The sequence below is a fragment of the Peromyscus maniculatus genome, chromosome 7, assembly GCF_049852395.1.
Source record: "Peromyscus maniculatus bairdii isolate BWxNUB_F1_BW_parent chromosome 7, HU_Pman_BW_mat_3.1, whole genome shotgun sequence".
Taxonomy (NCBI): domain Eukaryota; kingdom Metazoa; phylum Chordata; class Mammalia; order Rodentia; family Cricetidae; genus Peromyscus; species Peromyscus maniculatus.
In genome coordinates, this window is record NC_134858.1 from 100809799 (window position 1) to 100829698 (window position 19900).

At 47.8% G+C, this 19900-nt stretch overlaps 1 protein-coding gene across 1 annotated transcript in view; it reads left to right on the forward strand.

Annotated features, from left to right (window-relative positions):
• Positions 1-19900, forward strand: part of Slco2a1 (solute carrier organic anion transporter family member 2A1) — an 81845-nt gene that overhangs the window by 24219 nt on the left and 37726 nt on the right. The window contains exon 2 of the mRNA XM_006978664.4: positions 16663-16800. Coding sequence (XP_006978726.3) covers positions 16663-16800 — 138 coding nt within the window. The remainder of the gene's footprint in view (positions 1-16662; positions 16801-19900) is intronic.

Sequence of the window (19900 nt, forward strand, 5' to 3'; positions counted from 1 at the left end):
GGAAGCTTAGGGAGGGGGAAGGTGGATAAGAGTTAGGGTATGGAGGGCACTGTAGGCTGGATACAGGGCTTGCATTTCCATCCAAAGCGGAGGGAACCCACAATCTTGTCACTGATCTGCTCTGGTCTCCATTTTCAGAAGATGCTGCCACCTAGCAGTCCTTTCTTACCAAGACCAAAGGCAAACTGACATGGCCTCTTGAAAGTCAGGAGAGTGAGGCCTTGGAGATGAGGCAGGTGGCAACCTAAGGGACCCCAGGGAGCTTTGGGGAAGCTGGTGATGATCTAGTTTTTATTATGGCCCCTGAAGTGTAGCCCACTTGGGAATCTTTTCAAGCTGTACTCTTATAACATATGAATTTTCTGTGAAAATGTCATACTTCAATAGAAGGGTTCTCAAAGACTCCCCTGGCTAGGTTTAAAGAGTAGATAGGAGCCGGGTGTGGTGGGGCACGCCTTTAATCCCAGCACTTGGGAGACAGAGACAGGCGGATCTCTGAATTTGAGGCCAGCATGGTCTATGGAACAACATTCCAGGACAGCCAGGGCTGTCACAGAGAAACCCTGTCTCGGGGGGCGTGGGGGAGAGTAGATAGGAAGGAGGAGAAAGTAGGGATGAGAAGGGAGATGTGACAGTGACAGTGGCTGGGCCATGTGAGAGCTGCTGGTGGCAGAGACTAGAGAGGGCTGAAGTAGATGAAGGATGTAACAAATTTGAGATTTGACTTGGATGTACCAAGGGCAAAAACTAGAATCCAGAAGAGGCGGTAGGAAGGCATGAGTGGTGTGGGGCAGGGCCTTGATGGGAAATCAGTGGAAATAGGGACACAGTTGAGAGGAAGTCAGTTTGAGGAGGGAGGGCTTCAGTAAGCAGCCAAGCTACCATAGACGGGTGAATGAAACACCCAAAGAAAATATGTGTGGAGGCACTAAGGACATCCTGGGTACCATCACATCTGGAGGAGAGTGAAGAAGTCTCTTACCAAGGTTTTTACAATGGAGGCAGAATAACTAGAGAAAGTGATATCATGTATTCCTGTGTTGCTCCATGTTGAATTAGTTGGGTGTAGTGATCCTGTGGTCCTGACATTTGGGAGGCAGGAGTTCAAGACCAGTCTAGGTTATATAGCTAGACTCTATCTTCAGGGTGGGGAATGGTGGAGAGGAGAGGAGAGGGGAGGAGAGGAGAGGAGAGGAGAGGAGAGGAGAGGAGAGGAGAGGAGAGGAGAGGAGAGGAGAGGAGAGGAGAGGAGAGGAGAGTCCCCCAGAACTTAGGTGGTTTTTGGAGGATCCATTAATGGAATTATCAGGAACTGTCAACTTCAGCAAAAACAGTTTCTGTGGCACCTCCTTCCTCTGAACCCTCATAAGAGTAGGCATTGCGGTGGTATGACTTGGTGTCTGTGGGCTGCTATCATTTGCCAACTGCAAAAGGAGATGGTTTGCAAGTGCCCCTGGGCTGTAGTCACCTTCTCCACGGGCACAAGGAATCATTCATTCCCCAGGGTCATGTGAGATGAACTAGGTTTGCAAGCATGTACTGAGCATGTACTATGTGTTGGTCTGTAGGTATTAAAGTGAGAACATCCAAGCCTGAAAAACAGAGAAAGGAAAACAAGTAACAGAGACAGACTAGATGATGTGGAGGCTGTCAGTGCTGTCCCTCAGAACTTCCTGGTGGCCATTTTCCAATTACGGTGCCATAGGACCCCTCCCTTGAGGTCAGCTCCCAAGGTCCTCGACTCTCATTGAGTCTGTGTTTGTATTGTAGTTTGCAGTTACTCTGTCTGAAAAACTGGCTGCCCTTTGCTTGAAGGCAGGAAGGGACGGGCTTTATCTTCAAACCCTTCCAGGATGTGAGAAAAAATATTGACATCCCATCTTGTTACCAGAACAAAGATGAGGAAGGATATAAAATAGCAAGAGTTTCCATATTCGCAGGGTCTGAATGTCCTTTCCCTGCCATAAACGCAGCCAAAGCATGTTGCCCAACCGCGGCTTCGTTTCAACCTAACAAGCGACTCGGAGCCAACTTCCCCCAACCACAAGATGGTACTTGTTCTCCATTAAGGAGTGTTTTACTGTCTTAAAAAAAAATAAAAGAAACCTTCAGAATCTCTAGAAAAGAAGGAAATTGAGCATAGATTGACATGAGCACCAGTGGTAATGTGGGTTCCAAGTCTTTATTTGCCAGGAAACCATGCTTCTAATTAATATGATACATTCATACAGCCTCGCATGCTTGCATTTTAATCCCTCTTAGAACTTTTTTTCCCCCTAAACTTTCCTAAATCTGTGACATTGAAAGTACAGAACCCAGATGTCACCCTCGGGCAATCTCTCACAGTTTGCTCTTCCATGTCACCCTGTCACCACCTTCTTGCAGTGGTCTGCCTCACCCATTCCTGGTGCTGAGCATCAGACAGGACCGCCCCCCTCCTGGGGGGGTGGGAGGGGGGGACCAGAGCAGTGCCATACAGCCAGCACAGGAGGCCATTTATGGCCCCTGGTGTGGTTGGGAGCACAGAACCTTCACTGAGTCTCCGTTTATACCCCAGCTTTAAAATGAGAATGCATCGGGGAAAGCCACAGGCTTCATTTCCACAGCGAGCAGCTAGATCCTTTTACTTCAAAGGATACCCCAGGACCCCATCTTATCAAAGACTCTGGTGCTAATATAACCCCAGGTCCAGCTCCCCAAGTTGCCTGCTTCCCTATGAAGGAACAAGGAAGTGTCTTGCATGTTCTGTATTCCTTTTTAGAGTGCTCTGACTTCATTTTTTCTTTGGTTGGGATTTTTTTGTTTTGTTTTTTTAACTTCCAAGAGCCAGCAGGACACTCTCTTATCAAAGGCCTTTTCTAGTTCACAACAATACTAACTAATAAGCTTGACCATATCGTGACTTATTTCTCCTCCGAAGGACACCAACTTGGAGCCTGGGCCGGCTATTTTGAATCTCTGAGTGTTATCTTGTGCAGACATTCCTTCCTGTATGGAAATATACTTGATTTCCTGAATCACTTTGTGAAAGACACATTTCTCAGTGAGGCACTGGGCTATGGCCCACTGAAGGTATAGGAGGCTTAAGCGGACTCAATGGCTATCTGAGACCTTCTACCCTGGGGCACATCTGATTCTTTGATTTACTTCCTTCACCCTTTGGAAAGAGTCAGAAGGATTCCCCATCCCTCTTCCAACAATGAGGACCTCTCAGGCGAGTCCCAAAGGCACCAATTCATCCCTTTCCTTTTCCAGCTTTCTGAAATGCCTGACAACATTGGAAAACATCTTCATCTCTGTTGCAATCAGGTGCCTTGAACCTGGGACCTCCCCATTCAGCTCTTAAGCACTGGTGAATCTGCCAGGCAGGAGGATGGGCTGCGAGCAGGGAGTGTAAGTGGGGATGAGCACACATCCAGAGTCAGTTCCACTACCAGGCCAACTGGCTGCTGTCAGAGGCACACCTCACTCTCTGCGAGATTCAGCCAACTAGATAACACCATCAAGACCTGAGCGTGGGGGGGCAGAAGGAGGATCTGTTTACACTTTGGAGGTTGACATTTAGTCCACTGCCCGGAATATAATAAATGGTCCCTTAATGATGTTTTTGATGCCACTGTGGTATAAAAGTATGCCCACACCACTGCCCTGTCTTCCAGTTTCAGTACAGTGTTCACTAAAGTATATGAGGTAACCGATACCTTGTTATGAAATAGGCTTTCTCTTAGATGATTCTGCCTCCATGGTAGGATGGTATAAACATCCTATTCCGCAGGTGAGACAAAGCTGTGTGTGAGGGAGGTTAAGAACATGGTGTACTTTTCTATGTAGATATTCTTTATTTATGAGGCGTTTATTAAATATGTCTCTTGGAGCCTGTCTATTTTTTATTGAAAAAAATAGGGGCAGAAGGTTGGGAATAGATTGGGTTTGTATTTCAAGATGGCAGGCTGAGCATACGTTCATCTCTCTTCAGCTCCAGCATCCCCATTGTGATGAAAATAATGAGTAAGGATGATAAAAAGATACCAGAAACCATTAAAAGGGGGAAGACTCTCTGAATGGATGAGACACCGTGGAATGGGCAAGGCTTTGAAAGTACTGATGGGTGGGATAGCGTGGGAGAGGCAGACTCCAGCGCCTTCAAGGGGTTTTCAGTGGTGGCGAACTTGAGGCCTAGCACAGCCGCAGAGACAGCAGGTGCAGAGTCTACATGTGGGTCAAGGGGCAGACGGCTGAATTCTTGGGGTCAGGGTCAGGAAGAGCCCAACTACCCTTTCCTCATGGGTCAAGGGCACCATCAGCTGGTGTGGGGGGAGGGGGAGGGTTCCAGGAGGCAAGCCCTGTTCCTATGGCTTCCAGTTTGCTTGCCACAAGGTGGGATGGTCTAATAATAATAAAAGCACTGACAGAACTATGAAAAGTTGGGAAGAGCAGGGAGAAGGGCACGTCTAAGTGAGCAGACTCCTCATCCATGATGGTGCCTACTCTACAGTGGCAGAGCAACAAGTTCCAAAATAAACATAGACGGTTGAGATGTATGATCAGGAGAAGCAAAACCTGAGCTGTGGAACAGCAGGGGCTGGCGGCGTCTGAGTGCCCACTGGGTTCGTTCCTCTGAGCCCTCTGTGCTGCTTGAGTTCTTAAAGCAAATGCGTATTATTATATTGATTATAAGGTGAAGGGGGAAAATAAAACGTGTAAAGAAATATAAACAGATTTTAATGTCCCGTATGGGATCTGGTTGATGGAGGCCAGGAGTCCCTATAGACCAGAGCTGTTCAGTGTGGTTTGAAAATCTCCTTGGCAAGAACTCCATTCCTCTGAGCAGTAGTATTCCTGATGTCCTGGATCATCGTCAGCTCCAGCTCAGAGAGAAAAGAGGAAGAGAGCGGTCTCTGAGGCCAGATGTGTGTGTGTGTGTGTGTGTGTGTGTGTGTGTGTGTGTGTGTGTGTGTGTGTGTGTACATGCACGTATGCATGAGTATATGTGCACCTGTATGTACACGTGGTATGTATGTGTGTGTATGTGCAGAACACATGGGTTCAGGAGTACAGCGACCACGGGTCAGCAGGTCAGTTTTAAGTGTTGTTCCTCAGGACAGCCATTCGCTTCGTTGTTGTGGAGACAGCATCTTTCTCTAGGACCCGAGTCTCCTCCACCAGGCTAGGCTGGCTGGCTGGCCAACTCCAGAGACCCTCCTGTCTCTGCCATCGCAGTGTGGGATTGCAAGTGCACACCACTACACCCATCTCCTTGGGGTTTTTACATGGGCTCTGGGGATTGACTGACTGCTTATGCAAACACTTTGCAGATCCTCTCTATCTCCGGTTCCTAGCCATCTCCCAGGTCCTCTCTGAGGTCAAAGAAGAACCCATCTCTTTGATGTTGTCACGTGGGCTCTGGGGATTGATTGACTGCTTGTGCAAACACTTTACAGGCTGAGCCACCTCCCAGGTCCTCTCTGAGGTCAAAGAAGCTAAAGTAGGCAGCCAAGGTCTCAGAGCAGCTTGGGCAGAACTCGGAGCCACCCAACGCTCTTGTGGAGTGAGAGAGATGTTTCTTTATGTCTGGTTTTTTCCCTCCCTTCCTCCCTCCCTCCCTTCCTCCCTCCATCTCTCCCTTCCTTCCCGTCATTGGGAAGGACTGTTTCTTCTAGTCCACCTTGACAGTTTCTTTGAGAAGCAGACAGCGACCATCTAGGGATGGAAATGCTGGGAGGTCACCAGCTGATGCTCGGTCAGGCCACCCTCAGGCTGCTTAAGGCTTTTCATCCTGCTCTCCAGCTCCAGTCAGTGTCCTGCATCGCCTCAGGGAAGTCACATCCTAGCGGTCATAAGGACTCACGAGAGCAGAGTTCTGGCTCCCTGAGGTCAGGGTGCACAAAGTCAGATCTGGGTGGCAGCAGGGCAGCCACTATCTGGGCTATAACCCCATGGGTTCGTGTCAGACCTGCCTGGCAGCTCCATAGCCTGCCAGTGCTTCTATGGTCCAATGCCAGTGGCCGCACAGCTCCAACGTCTAGTACAGGTGAATACCAGTCACGCACATGACAATGAAAACATGTCTAGGTGTCCTTTGACCCTTTCCCACTCATCCTGAGTTGGCGGGGTTCCCTCCTCACCCCGAGTGCTTGTTGCTACAGTTGTCCTCCTCATGTCACTGGGACCCCTCTCTCTGCCACCATGGGCTTCCTCTCAGCCTTCCTTAGGTCATTGGTCTTAATGGCCAATCCAGTTTCGCTGCTTCTTGCTTCTCTGCCCTCCCTGCCACAGCTTCCATATTTGCTAGGACTGAGGACTAGGACTGAGGACTAGGACCATGAGCATGACTTTCCAGTTTGGATGTCTGAGAGCCTCCCTCACATTCAGCCCTGCAAGAAAGTTTCCCAGCGAGGCATGTATTGGCTGACTTTCTCTGCAAGATGTATCTACAAGAGTGCTGTGTGAATTGTACGTGTACACACACACACACACACACACACACACACACACACACACACACACACACACACACACACATTCCCTGTAAACCTAGGTGTTTGGGTTAGCATAGACTCACAAATCTAAATATTTACATGAGTTTTAAATCTTTCAGCATAGGCCCCTTGAATAAACAAACATTCCCACGACATTGTCAATGCTCATACTTAAAAAAAAACAACAACAACAACAACAAAAAAAAAACAGAAACCTGTTTGTAGAATGCCCTTCAAAGCGTCAGAGTATTATTTTGAAAACCTTCATGCTTGTGACTTTGTCTTCAAAGGAATTTTCCTTTAGTCAACTTTATTGAGGTCTAGTTTGCCTATAATAAAATGCACAGACTTTAAATACAAACTCTACCTGTATAAATATCACTGCCATAAAAATGTAGATGATTTCAACCACATCAGAAAATCCCTGTATACATAGTTGCAAATCTTTAACTTTTGTAGTTTGGGTTTGGAATACCCAAGAGCCATTCTGAGGGAGCCAGGTAAGCTAGGGGACAGCTGAACTGTGCTTACAAATTACAGCCACGTCAAAAGGAAATTTTATAAATGATCAAGACTGGTCATTGAGATGAATCTTCAGTGCCCTGAGTGCCCACCCCCAAGACAGGGTTTCCCTGTGGAGCCCTGGCTGTCCTGGCACTTGCTCTGTAGACCAGGATGGCCTCGAACTCACTGAGATCTGCCTGCTTCTGCCTCTCAAGTGCTGGATTAAGGTGTGTACCACTACCACTGGAATCCCGAGTGGCTCTTCTGCTGGCTAAATATTCCAGACCATACGTTACTGCAGTGTACAGCTCTGATCCAGACATTGCTTCAAGCACTGGGGCTTATTTATTCTGAAAATCTCCAGACATCTTTTCTCCAGGAAGTCTAGAGCCTGTTGAGGAAATATCAATAAGCAAGATATGTGTTCCATAATTTGTGGAAGCAAGAAATGCCTGGAGAGGGAGCACCAGTAGAACAAGGAGATAGAAAGTGATTTATAGTAGTAATCCTTGGAATACATCTTTGTTTACTATTCCTTATCTTTCTGTGAAGTATTCTGGAGAGCTCTATCATCTGTTAAATGTAATGGAGTGGAGGCCCTAGCTTTTTATAGGTAAAGGAGGGTGGGTCGAGGTTCTTGGAAATTCAGTCAGGTAAAGAACTTGCCTTGAAAGCAGAAGGACCAAAGTTCAGTCTCCAACACCCAAGTAAAAAGCCATGTGTGGTGGTGTGTGCATGTGAGCCCAGTGCTGGGGAGGCAGACATGGGAGCTCCCTGACCAGCAGGCCTAGCCTAATCCAGCTCCAGCTGCTGGTGAGAGACCCTGCCTTAAAAACAAGGCAGATGGTTCCTGAGGAATAACACCTGGGGGTTGACTTCAAACCACTTGCGCGCGCGAGGGGTGGGGGGGTGGGGGGGTGGGGGGGGATTGGTTTAAACAAAACTGAGCAGCTCTTTAATGAAGGACTTAGAGCCTTTGGCATGCTAATGAAATTACAGATTTTAAGGGGTAGGGTTGTAGTATGCACCAATCTCCAGGGAATCCCATTGGATTTGGAGCATGTGGAACAAGGAGCTGCCTCTGTAGCAGCCCGTATAGAGCACACTCAGTTTCCATGTCTCATAGCACAGAATTGAAAGCCATAGGGGTGAGGGAAGAGTGAGTTAGGGCAGCTTGGGCACCCAGCATGGTGCCAAGAATGCTAAATGCACCCCTTGGGTAATCCTTTCCACTAAGGTGTTACAGCTCCTGGGTACTGTTAAAAGAACTGTGGGTCAGAGTGACCATGTTGGTAGACCAAGCTTTCTTACAGAGTGAGGCTCTGAACCTAGTCCCATGTGACTCCAGGATGGCTTAAGTGAAATGCGGGGAGGCTGTAAGGCAGCCAGCATGCCCTCCCTACTCCAATGTCAATCTACAGGTACCCTCAAACCACGCCCTCTTCAAGGGATGGCTGTTACTTCTTTTCTTCCTCTCCTTTCTGGCTATGAATGGGTGTTTGGTAAGTTGAACAGACAAGGACATGGTCTCCTGGTTCCATCCTTGTGAAATGGTGTGCAGGGTCAGGTGCCTGTGACCCTGGCAGTGGCCCCAACCAACAAGCTCTGTCCACACCATCCCTCTATGGCGTTTTCTTTCCCTGGCATCTTCTGCTGTTATAGCCACACATCCCATCTGTCTCCATCTGCAGAATCCCCTGGACTATGGCTCAGGTCCGTATCAGCACCTCTGTCAGAGCACCAGTGAGGGGCACAGAGCGACCAGGGCTTCAGCGGCCAACACTGGTGTGAGCTTGGTGGCGAAGGGGCAGGGATGTGGAAAGGCTTAGCCCATCGGTGAAGATGCAGGATTCCAGTACTTACTGGAAATAGCAAAGTCGTTCGTATCTTTCAGGAAAGGCTTTGAGGCAGTTTCTCTCCCACCGTCCCCATCTTCCTCTCAAGAGACAGCAGAGGAAGTTGGCAGGGATTACTCACTCCTGCTAATTCATTACTAATTGAAAAGGGAGATTGAAGGGAGATGGGTCTTTTCTGAACTCAATGCTCAGAAACTAAAATCTACCAACTCAGAACCGGCTGTCCTTCCTTCCCATACCATGATTCTCTCGGGCCCCTTTTCACCTAGGGCCTTTCCTCCTTCTTGCTTCTGATCTTCCATTTAAAGTCAGTGACAATTCAACTTCAGTGAGAGTCTCTGATCTGGTCCCTTTCTCACATGTCCCTGGCTGGACCTTAAGTTCAACCCTAGTTGTTTTCCCTCACTCCTCTGCCAGATGCCACTCTTGTCACCAAGCCTTCAAGATACCTCTGTTCAAAAGTCATCAGTAGAGTGAACTAGGCATACAACTGAGCCTCACCCCAGATAAGAGGATACTGAAGGGCAGGAGAATACTCTAGATAACAAACCAAAAGATTTGGTGGAGACTGTGAGCAAAGGTATGGACACTGTCTTAGTTTAGGGTTTCTATTGCTGTGAAGAGACGTCATGACCACCGCAACTCTTATAGAGGAAAGCATTTAATTGGGGCTGGCTTACAGTTTCAGCGGTTTAGTCCATTGTCATGGCAGGAATCATGGCAGTGTGCAGGCAGACATGGTGCTGGCGAAGGAGCTAAGAGTTCTACATCTGGATCAGCAAGCAGCAAGAAGAGAATGAGACACTAGGCCTGACTTGAGCATTTGAGACCCCAAAGCCCACCCCAAGTGACACACTTTCTCCAACAAGGCCACACCTCCTAACGCCACTCCCTATGAGCCTATGGGGGACATTTTTATTCAAACCACCACAGACACTGTTTGTGCTCTGAGGACCTTTACGAGATGACCTTGACAGTGTTTGAGGAGCAAGATGCACAGCAGCAGGGTTTGGAGGTGCACCTCCCCCAGGTGCTGAATGACAAAGCAAGCCCAAACCCAGTGCTTCAAACAATAGCACCGTTTAGTTTGCTGCCACATACGCCAGCTGTACAGTTCTTCAGTTGACAGGAGCTCATTTCTGTTGACATCAAAGGCTGTCTGAGGGAATGCTCAGTAACCTGTCTGGTGGTTGACAACAGTAGATGACTGAAACCATCTTGGTTTGGGGTGGGGAGGGTGTCAGCCCAGCGTGTGGCTTCCTCATGAATAAGGAAGGCTAAGCCTCCTTACAACGGGATGTCTGGGTTCTACTGTCACAGAAAGATCTAGGCAGATTCTCTGCTCACATTTAGGAGCTGGCCTCAGCAGTCACAGCTTCACCTCTGCTGTCTTCTGCTCACCAGAAGCAAGTAGCTATGACTGGCCCATGTTCAAATGGATAGAGTGTAAACCCACTCCTAGATGGAGTCATTGTCACACTGTAAGAGGTGGGTGTGACTGGGGGGGACACTCATACGGCTGTCTTTATGAATATGATCAACCTCAGCAGGCTATGGAGACAAAGGGGCAGACAGGTATAAGCTCTGTAGTATAGAGGATATCACACCAAGGGTACCAGTTTTTATCTCATCAGAATCGGGAGCCAGTGAGATTTTGATTTTGATCAGACCAAATCCAGAGATTTTTCTTCCGGGAGTAAGGGGGGGGGTCATGGCTAGGCAATGTCTACCCCTGCCCTCATAAGGTACCAATGACAAACCAAAGTTCAGTTTTATCAAAGTTCACCCCAAGGAACCAATGAGTTTATTGAACTTACTTCTAGAGCATGGATGAGGGGTCATGGAAAAGAATGTGGGTGATCATAAAAAAGTCTTACTGAAGGTCCACATCCAGTGTGGGTGATAGTTTCCCCATGGCTACATAGATGGAGCCCCTCCCTAATCCTTCCCAGCCTGTGGGAGAGTAACTAGATCCTCAGGTGAGGGTCCCACGACCCTCCCACCACTCCTTCTGTGAGGGAACATCAATTGTCAACAAGCCCAGCTGTGATGACCTTTTACAACTGGATATAACTGAATTCATAAACACGGCAGTGTTAAGTCCCAAAGAAATCAGGACAAATGTCTAACCGTGGTGCCTATTAGCATACCTGAGTCTGCTCCGGCTTCTAGTCTTGCTCACTCAGTACCTCTGACTCCTCTCAGGTCTTTTCACTACACCCTCCACCTTAACCTTCTCCATGCCAAGGGCTTTGCTTCCCTTCACCCAGCTTCCCTTTTCTATACAAACCTGCCATGCAGGCCACGAGCTCTCTTGGTCCCTGGCACCTCTCTTGGTCCGCTTGCCTTCTCTTCTTTCTTCTCGTCCTATTTCATTGGCACTGGCCCAGTTCAGTCTGAACTCTCCCTCATATCTACATTAAAATCATTCTCTGCCATGACTTGCAGCAGTCACACCCTCATTTTCATTCAGGCAGTAGTTTGGCTTCAATGACAGTCCTGTACGAGAGACCTGCTTGCATTTGTATGAGAAAAAGCTGTCTTTGGGGTAGTATGATGGAAGCTTTGGAGGGACAGATGAGAGACCTCATGGAGACAATTGCAGTGTTTCAGGGTAGAAATAGTTAGGGCCTGAGCTAAGGTATAAAGATGAGGGAGGGACTCAGGTGTGAGAGACACCAAGAAGAGATCGTAGGGTCAGGTAATAGGCAAGAGTGGACATGAGTAAGGGGTCATGTAGGAAGTTTCCTGGTTTCTTACTTGGGAAACTAAAAGTTTTGGGAGTGTGGTAGTTTGAATGAGAATGGCCCCCATAGGCTCAGACATTTGAATGCTTTGGCTATAGTTAGTAGAACTGTTTGGGAAGGATTAGGAGGTTTGACCTTATTGGAGTGGGTGTGTCACTAAGATGGGCTTTGAAGTTTCAAAAGTTCCCAGTTACCTCTCTATCTCTCTGTCTCAGGCTTTTGAATCAGATGTAAACTTTCAGCTCCTGCTCCAGCGCCATGCCTAAATGCCTACTGCTATTCTTCCCACCATAATGGGGGCGACTCTACTACCTTCTGGAACCATGAGTCCCAAGTTAAATGCTTTCTTTTATGAGTTGCCTTGGTTGTGGTGTTTCTTCATAGCAATAGAAAGGTAACTAAGACAAGGGGTGAAAGGAAAAAGAAGTCTGTAGGAAAGACGGTATGTCACATCTGGAGAGTGACTAGTCTGACTGGGCTGGAATATCCAGGTAGACATGTCCAACAGACAGTAGACTATACCAGAGTGCAGAGTTCTGGGAAAAGTTCTTGAAGAAGAACCAAGATTGACTGCCATGGGATTGTCAAGAGAATGTACGAAAAAGAGTGCATGTCCAGAAGAGGACCTCAGGCAATTTTAGGGGTATTAACTTTCAAGGATGATCAGAGAAGGAGGCTCTAGTAGAACATTTCCTGTTAGATTGCTTCCTTCCTGAGTCCAGCCTGACCCAGGGAACAGTCCAAGATCCAGTGTGTTTTGGTGTCTTGTGTGCATGAACAGTGATCAGACTGGCTAACCCTGTTATCTTCACTACCATCACCATCACCTTCACCAACACCATCACCATCACCTTCACCAACACCTTCACCATCACCTTCACCAACACCTTCACCAACACCTTCACTTTACTCATATCTTTGCCATCACCTTGCCTTTACTCCTTCCAAGACTTTCACCACCAGCAACACCAATACCATCACTATCACCTCCACCCCATCTTCGCTAATACTTTCTGTCCTAGTTAGCATCAACTGTCAACTCCCCTCCCCCCACAAAAAGTCTCAGTTGAGTCATTGTGTCAATGGAGTTGATCTGTGGGCATGTCTGTGAGGGATTGTCTTGACTGTGAATTAATATAGGAGAGCTCAGCACACCATGGCAGTACCATTCCCTGGGCAGGTGGGCCTGGGCTGTGGAAGGAAGCTCGTTCTACGAGAATGAGTCTGAGCAAGCCAGAGAGCAATGTTCCTCATGGCTTCTGCTTTAAATTCCTATTTGAGTTTCCTCCCTGACTTCCCTCCGTGACGGACTGTAAACTGTAAGATTAAATAAACGCTTTCTTTCCCTCGGTCGCTTTTGGTCAGAGTGCTTTATCACAGCACAGACAGGAAACCAGAGCCCCCGCTCCTCATCACTTCCACCATTGCATTATTTTCACCCCCATACTCACCTAGTCATCCCCAGCATCTTCGCCATCATTAACATTGTCTTAGTTAACCTTTCTGTGGCTGTGATAAAACACCACAAACAAAGGCAAATTAGGGAAGAAGGAGTTCAATTTCTCTTACACTTCCAGGTAGCAGTAAGGGCAAGGAGACAAGGAGGGCAGGGACCTGGAGACAGACGCTGGTGCAGAGGCTATGGAGGAAGATTACTTACTGGCCTGTTGTTCATGTCTTGCTCAGTCTGCTCCTTAGTACTCAGGACCCACCAGCTCAGGAGTGGCACTGCACACAGTCATCTGGGCCCTCCCACATCAACCATCAATCAAGAAAATGTGCCACAGGCTTGCCCACAGACCAATCTGGTGGGGTCATTTTCTCAATGAAGGTTTCCTTTTCTAAAAAATCATTCTTTCATGTGTCAAGATGACATAAATCTAGCCAGAACAAACACCATCACCTTCACCAACATTTTTCACTTTTCTCACCACTTCCTCTTCATTATCGCCTTCACCTCCACCCTCACCACCACCACCACCACCACCACCTGTAACAACATCTTTACTTTATCACCACTTTCGCCTTCATCATCGACTTCCCCTCCACTGTCACCATCAACACTGATGCTGGCTGTCACATCACCTTCATCAACACCTTCACAATGACCATCCTCATCACATCCAAGTTCTATGTCTGCTTTTCCCTTTCTAATCCTCCACCACACAGAGATGGCGAGCGCGCCAGAACATGCCACCTCAGCCCAGGAATCATGAGCCATGTTGTCCACCAGCTTCTGCTTCAGGTCCTTTTTCAAAACATACATTTGGGACTAAACTCCCACTGATTTTGATTTTGTGGATCTGGACTTCAGCCTTAGACTCCAGACACCCCCAGGCCCTCTGTCCTCTGTTTTTACCCCAAGTGGACTTCCAAGGATCAATGACTTAGCTGAATTACCTCATAATTGAGAAAACTAAGGGCCCAAGAGAAGGGGGATAACTATGAAGAGGGAGATATACATTCAAATTCCATCCACTCCACACATCTCAAGTGACAAACACCTATGCTGCAAAAGTTACTGGCAGGCAGCCAGGTTGCCCATCTTTGGACCTCAGTTTCTCCATTTTGGAAATGAAACTGGGACAACAATCATTCTCAAAAACTATTTATTACAAAACATTGAGAAGATTCAAGCCCATGAAAGAAAATACATGAGATGCTTTCTGGGATCTCATGCAGGACTGGAGAGGTGCCTCTGAATCCTGGAAGGCTCTCCTTTGCTGAGGAGGGAGCTAGTTGTTGGGGCTCAGAGGCAGGCAGCAGTTGGGAGAGGTGTCTGGTGTCCTGAGTGCTATGACCTTCTTGGATTTAGAGACCATGAGTATAGATGGACATGCAGTGAGCTCTGGACTCCGTCACAGAAGCCTCAAGTTGGCCTCACCAAGGCTCTGTGCTAGCAGCTGGGAAATTCCACAGGTTGGAGGGAGGCTGCAGAGAAGTAAGCTCAGTGTTGGAGGGAAATGAAAATGAAGAGAGACTCTCAGTTATTCTTCTCAGACACCAGCCCTTCAACTACGAGGATAACTTTCACAGAGTATGGAACATAGCAACATCCCACTCTTCCCTGGGGGAAAAGCATAACCCAAAGGAAACTTCCAAGCACTGCCTAAGGATGTGTCTTGCGGGCGGCAAGAATATATCATAGAGATTCAGCTGTGCATTAAAACTGAACTTTGACCGGCCAAGTGTCTGTCAAAAGGCAGAATATTTCTGAATATTTCTGAATATTTGGTGTTACCCAGCCTTTAATATTCCAGCTGTCTTCTGCTATGAAATCCTTGTATGCCCAGACCAACTGGTAAACAGTTCAGCTTCCCAGACCTGCTGAACTGCTAAGTTACTAACTGCCCTGCTGAGTTTAGGAGACCTGCTGGCAGGAGACCCATCCATACCTTTGTTTCCTGTGCTAATGAAGCTCAGACCTTCCCCTCGCCTAGAGGAGGCCTAGTGGTTCTCCAGAGCATTTTGACTGAGAACAAAAGAGGTTTTACATATCAAGGTGAGAGATAAAACAATATTCCTGAGGAGGCAGGGAACCACTTGCCCAGGGAAAGAAAAGGCAGGTATTTTCTGTAGACAAGGTCAGAAATGCATGGCGAGAGAGAAGAGAGGACCACAGCGGTTCCATAGAGGGTAAGCAGATCTCAAGTAGAGTTTTCTGAGGGCCAGGAGTAGAGAGCAACAGAGATGGAGAAAGAGGATACAGAGGATGAAGATGAGGCTGAAAGCATAGGAGTTAGTCGTTAGCTGGACTATGAGCTAGGGAGCTGGACGGAACTACAGTTATGGAGACGGGATTTCATCCCAGAGAAATAAAGTAGACAGATATATAGAGCTTGATATGTCTAGAGTTATTCCTGCCTTGAATGCCTGGTGGAACTATAGCTGAATTGATAGAATTTTGTCTTAGAGGAATAAAGTTAACAGACATAAGAACATAGTGTACTAGATTTTCCCCGATATCCCACGCCTGACATAGCAAAGCCCCCTTGGACTTTGGGGAACCAATAGATGTGGGACGTGTAGGACTTGGTTCCTGCTCACACAACAGCTGAGATCTCAGGAGGGCTGAGCCTGGAGCTGAGGACACCATCAAATTCCTCTTCCGCCATTCATGAACTCACATTTACTTAGCACACACAGGACAAGGCATGTGAGGCCAGGTGGGACACAGTGACAAATAACCTTTGGCACTTCTCCGGGGCCTTGAACATCCATCCAGAGGGGAACAAGTCCAGTCATAGATGTTCTTAGTAAGAGGTCAAGGTAGCCCTGGTAAAAAGCATGGTAGGATGGAATGAGGATAGTCATTCAATTAGATGGTTGGAGGACTGTGCCAGAGTATCTTCCTGGAGGCAGGAGAGCTGGGCCTTGGAGGATGGAGATCGGGAATGGAAGGCAGGTCAGGAGAAGCAGAGCATCCCAACTGAGGGCTCACTAGTATCACTGAGAATGGTCCATATTGAATAGAGGATGACTTTCAGCCCTCCCAGAGCTCAGGAAGAAGACCAGGTAGTAGTCCATGGTATACTGTGATATGGTTAGGGAGCAATCCAAGGTGCCAACAGCTCTTGATGCTTGTCTAAGTCAGGGCCTTGCTTGGGGATGACATTGTTCATGGGTTAAGTGGTCTCTTTGTGACAACAGATGTGGTTCATTAGGTAGAGTGCTTGTCTAGTATGCACAAAGTCTTGGATTCAATGCCCAGCACAGCATAAAAAAACAAGTGTGGTAGCATAGGCTCATAAGCTCAGCACAGAGAAGAGGCAGAAGGATCCAAAGTTCAAAGTCATGCTCAGCTTCATGGTGAGTTTGAAGTCACCTTGGGAGACATGGGACAGGGTTTCAAATAAAAAATCTGGTAAATCTAGGAATGGCTAGAATTTTTGAACTATTTCCCATGCGGTAGAATATGGTATGGTACCTGATAGCATTTCACTCTCAGAACCATCCAGTGAAGGAAATGTTTCCATGAGGAGACAGTCCCACCTGCCCCCAGAGGCCCTGGACAGAAGGCTGGGCAGGCGCGGGGCCACTGTGCAGAGACCTCAGGGGCTGTCATCTGTTATCCAGGTGTTCGTGCTCTGCCATGGCCTCCTACAGCTCTGCCAGCTGCTCTACAGCGCCTACTTCAAGAGCAGCCTCACCACGATTGAGAAGCGCTTTGGGCTCTCCAGTTCTTCCTCGGGTCTCATTTCCAGCCTGAACGAGGTGAGTGGGAGGCTCTTTATTTAAAAAACTTTTTTTTTTTTAAAATCAGGTTTACTTTATTTTATGTGTGAGTGTTTTGCCTGCATGCATGCAGGTGTACCATGTGCATGTTTGGTGCCCAAGGAGGCCGGGAGAGGGCATTGGATCCCCTAGAACTGGAGCTATGGATGGTTGTGAACCACTGTGCAGGTGCTGGGAATCAAACTTGGGTGTTCTTCAAGAGCAACAAATGCTCTTCAATGCTGAGCCATCTCTCTAGCCCTGAGTGGGAGGCTCTTGACCATCCTTCATTGTGTATACTATCCTAACCACAGGATCCGAGAGGAGCATGCCATGGGGCTGGGTCTACACCCTAGTGCAGAATATAAGCCCTAAATTTGTCCTTTGACTTGACGTTGTCCTCACAGACAACAGAGAGCAAGGAAGCAAACCTCTGACATGTATGTCACTGTAGCCCTGGCCCTTGTGTGTATCACAAGTCACCCACAGTTCTTGGTGAATCCAGACACAGCCTCTCGATCCTTCTCACACTGTGTTCCAGGCTCCTTTCCTAAACAAATGATATCTGATGTATATGGTAGACCCTTTCCTACAGCAATCAAGGGGATCCAAAACCATGAGCTCCCATATTGAAATTTTATCTGCATCATCAGATAATTGAAATAAAATTGTGGTCCGAGAACACTGGAGTTTGTGTGCTGCTGGTGGTGAGTGAATGTGTGTGTGTGTGTGTGTGTGTGTGGTCAGGGGCGTGTGAAGAGAGTCCAGCCTGGTGCAGGCGTGAGTGAGGCCATCTGAGTGTGTAGTGAGAACAAACCTTCAGCCTGAAGCACCAGTTTCCAAGCCCTCCTGGGCCCGGATGAGATGAAAGGGCACAGATTGCCTGCGGCAGTTCAAAGGCAGGTGGAGGGGCGTCAGCAGAGAAGCCGTGGGTGTCTCGGCCTTGGGAAACAGCTGCTCCTTTTGTCCACTCTGGCATGACATCAAAGGGTGAACAGATAAGATGGGTTGGAGCCCTAGAGCCCTGCCCTAGATGTCCACTCCAGTCCCCAGACCCTTTAGTTTTGAGACACTGAAGGACAGAGCGTGCTATTAATAGCTTTATTTCAGATTTCAACTGTTCAACACCACCAACTAGCTGGAGCTGCTCGAGGGGCACCCTGAGGGGGATAGTTGAGGCCTGAAGTCGTCTTCTTGGCTAGAACAGCTGCAGTTTTGAGGTGTGCTTTAAGTGGGAAAAGAATAAAGAATTCTTTCCAAGGTACCCATCTGCCGAAGAAAAGCTTGGAAGCAATACTCAATACCCGAGCAGGTCCAGTGACCCACACAGAAACCAGTCCTGGCTTCTGCAGATAAGTGGGGCCATAGATACTCCAACCTTCCTTTCTGGGTTTGTTTCAGAGCCCTCCACCACCTCTCTCTCACACACACCCTTCCAAGTCAGCTAGCAGAGCTGAAATGGTCTGACATTTCCGTCCATTTATAAAAAATCAGTAGAGAAGCAAGAAGGAATGATGAAACCCAAGAACCTCAAGAATAAGCTTTCCCTTGCTCTGGGTACCCATTGCAGAATGTTCTAGGAACTTGAGGCTGAGGAGCTCCCTGCTGAAGCCAGGCTGCCTCTTCATTCAGCTCTCATAGCTTTACATCCTCTTCCACGTGCTGCAGCCTCTGACTGTTGATCATGTCCCTTCTCACATGTTAAAAAGCACCAACTGCACACCAGGCACTGTCCTAGGTGCTGGGAGGCAGAAAGGAACAGACAGACAAAAAGCTAAGACAAGAGTACAGAAATAAAGGTCTAGTAGCTAGACAGTGGGTTCCATGACAAGGTGGCCGTGGGAGAGGAAAGGCATTCAGGACCAAAGTGGTGGACACAAGGAACATACCTTCTAAGGAACGTCGGGAACACAGTGGTCCTGTCCACACTAGACAGGACTTGGAAGTGGTATGATGGTCCTTGTCCTTCAGTTTGAAGAACTAAGGATGGGTATGGGGGTGGGTTGGATGCAGAGTTGTTGGGGCAGAAGCCAACTCCTCCAGAAGGTTGCTCTAGTACGTCATAGACAAACCTGAAGTCGGGCCTTCCTGGTTCCGTCTGTCTCTTGACTTCACAGATGGAGACATGACACTTCCTGTTTCACTGTCAAGTTCTAGTTTCCCTTCTCCTGCTGTCATAAAGACCATGACCAAAGGGACTCGGAGAAGAAAGGGTCTGTCTGTCTTACACTTCCACATCAGGCTGTCGTAGAGGGAAGCCAGTCCCAGGACTGGGGCAGGAGCAGAGACCATGCAGGAAACCTCTTGCTGGCTTCCCCTTTCCTCTTCCTCAGCTTGCTTTGTTAGTACAACTCAGAACCACCGGCCAGGCATGGTCTCACTGGCAACAGTGAGCCAGGCCCTCCCATGTTAATCATTAAGCAAGAAAATGTCCCCACATCCCTGCCTCCAGGCCAGCTAATGGAGATATTTTCTCATTGGTTTCCTCTTCCCAGATGACCCTAGTTTGTGTCACGGTGATGAAAATGAACGAGCACCAAGTATAAAATGAGAGCAGTTGCATGGAGCATGGGGCCATGCACGTTGCTTGGTTGTTATTCTGACTTTCAGTCCAGAGTCCCTGAGTCCATTACCCTGGACCTCGTTAAAGTTAGGGGTTTAATTAAGAAACATGTGCTACTCCGGGATCCTTCTGGGGTTTGAGGCTTCTTTAGATTTTGCCCCCAAAAGATTTTTCTAGAAGGGCTAGGGAAAGAGTTCAGTTGGTAAAGTGCTTCTTGTGCAAACATAAAGACCTAAGTTCCATCCCCCAAACCTATATTTAAAAACCCAGGTTTAGTAGTGGCATGTGCCTGTAATCCTAGAGTTAGGGAGGTAGAGAAAGGAGGGTCTCTGGAGCCAACCAGCCTAGATATTTGGCAAGCTTTGGATCACTAAGAAACTGTATCAAAAGAAAAAAAAAAAAAAGAGGTGACTGGTACATACACATGCACATGTGAGCACACCCTCTTGCACACATAAGCACACACTCAGGATTTGTGGATAAAAAGGTCAGTGTTTGGATTAGTTCATCGTGTCTTCAGATAACTGCACAGGACTG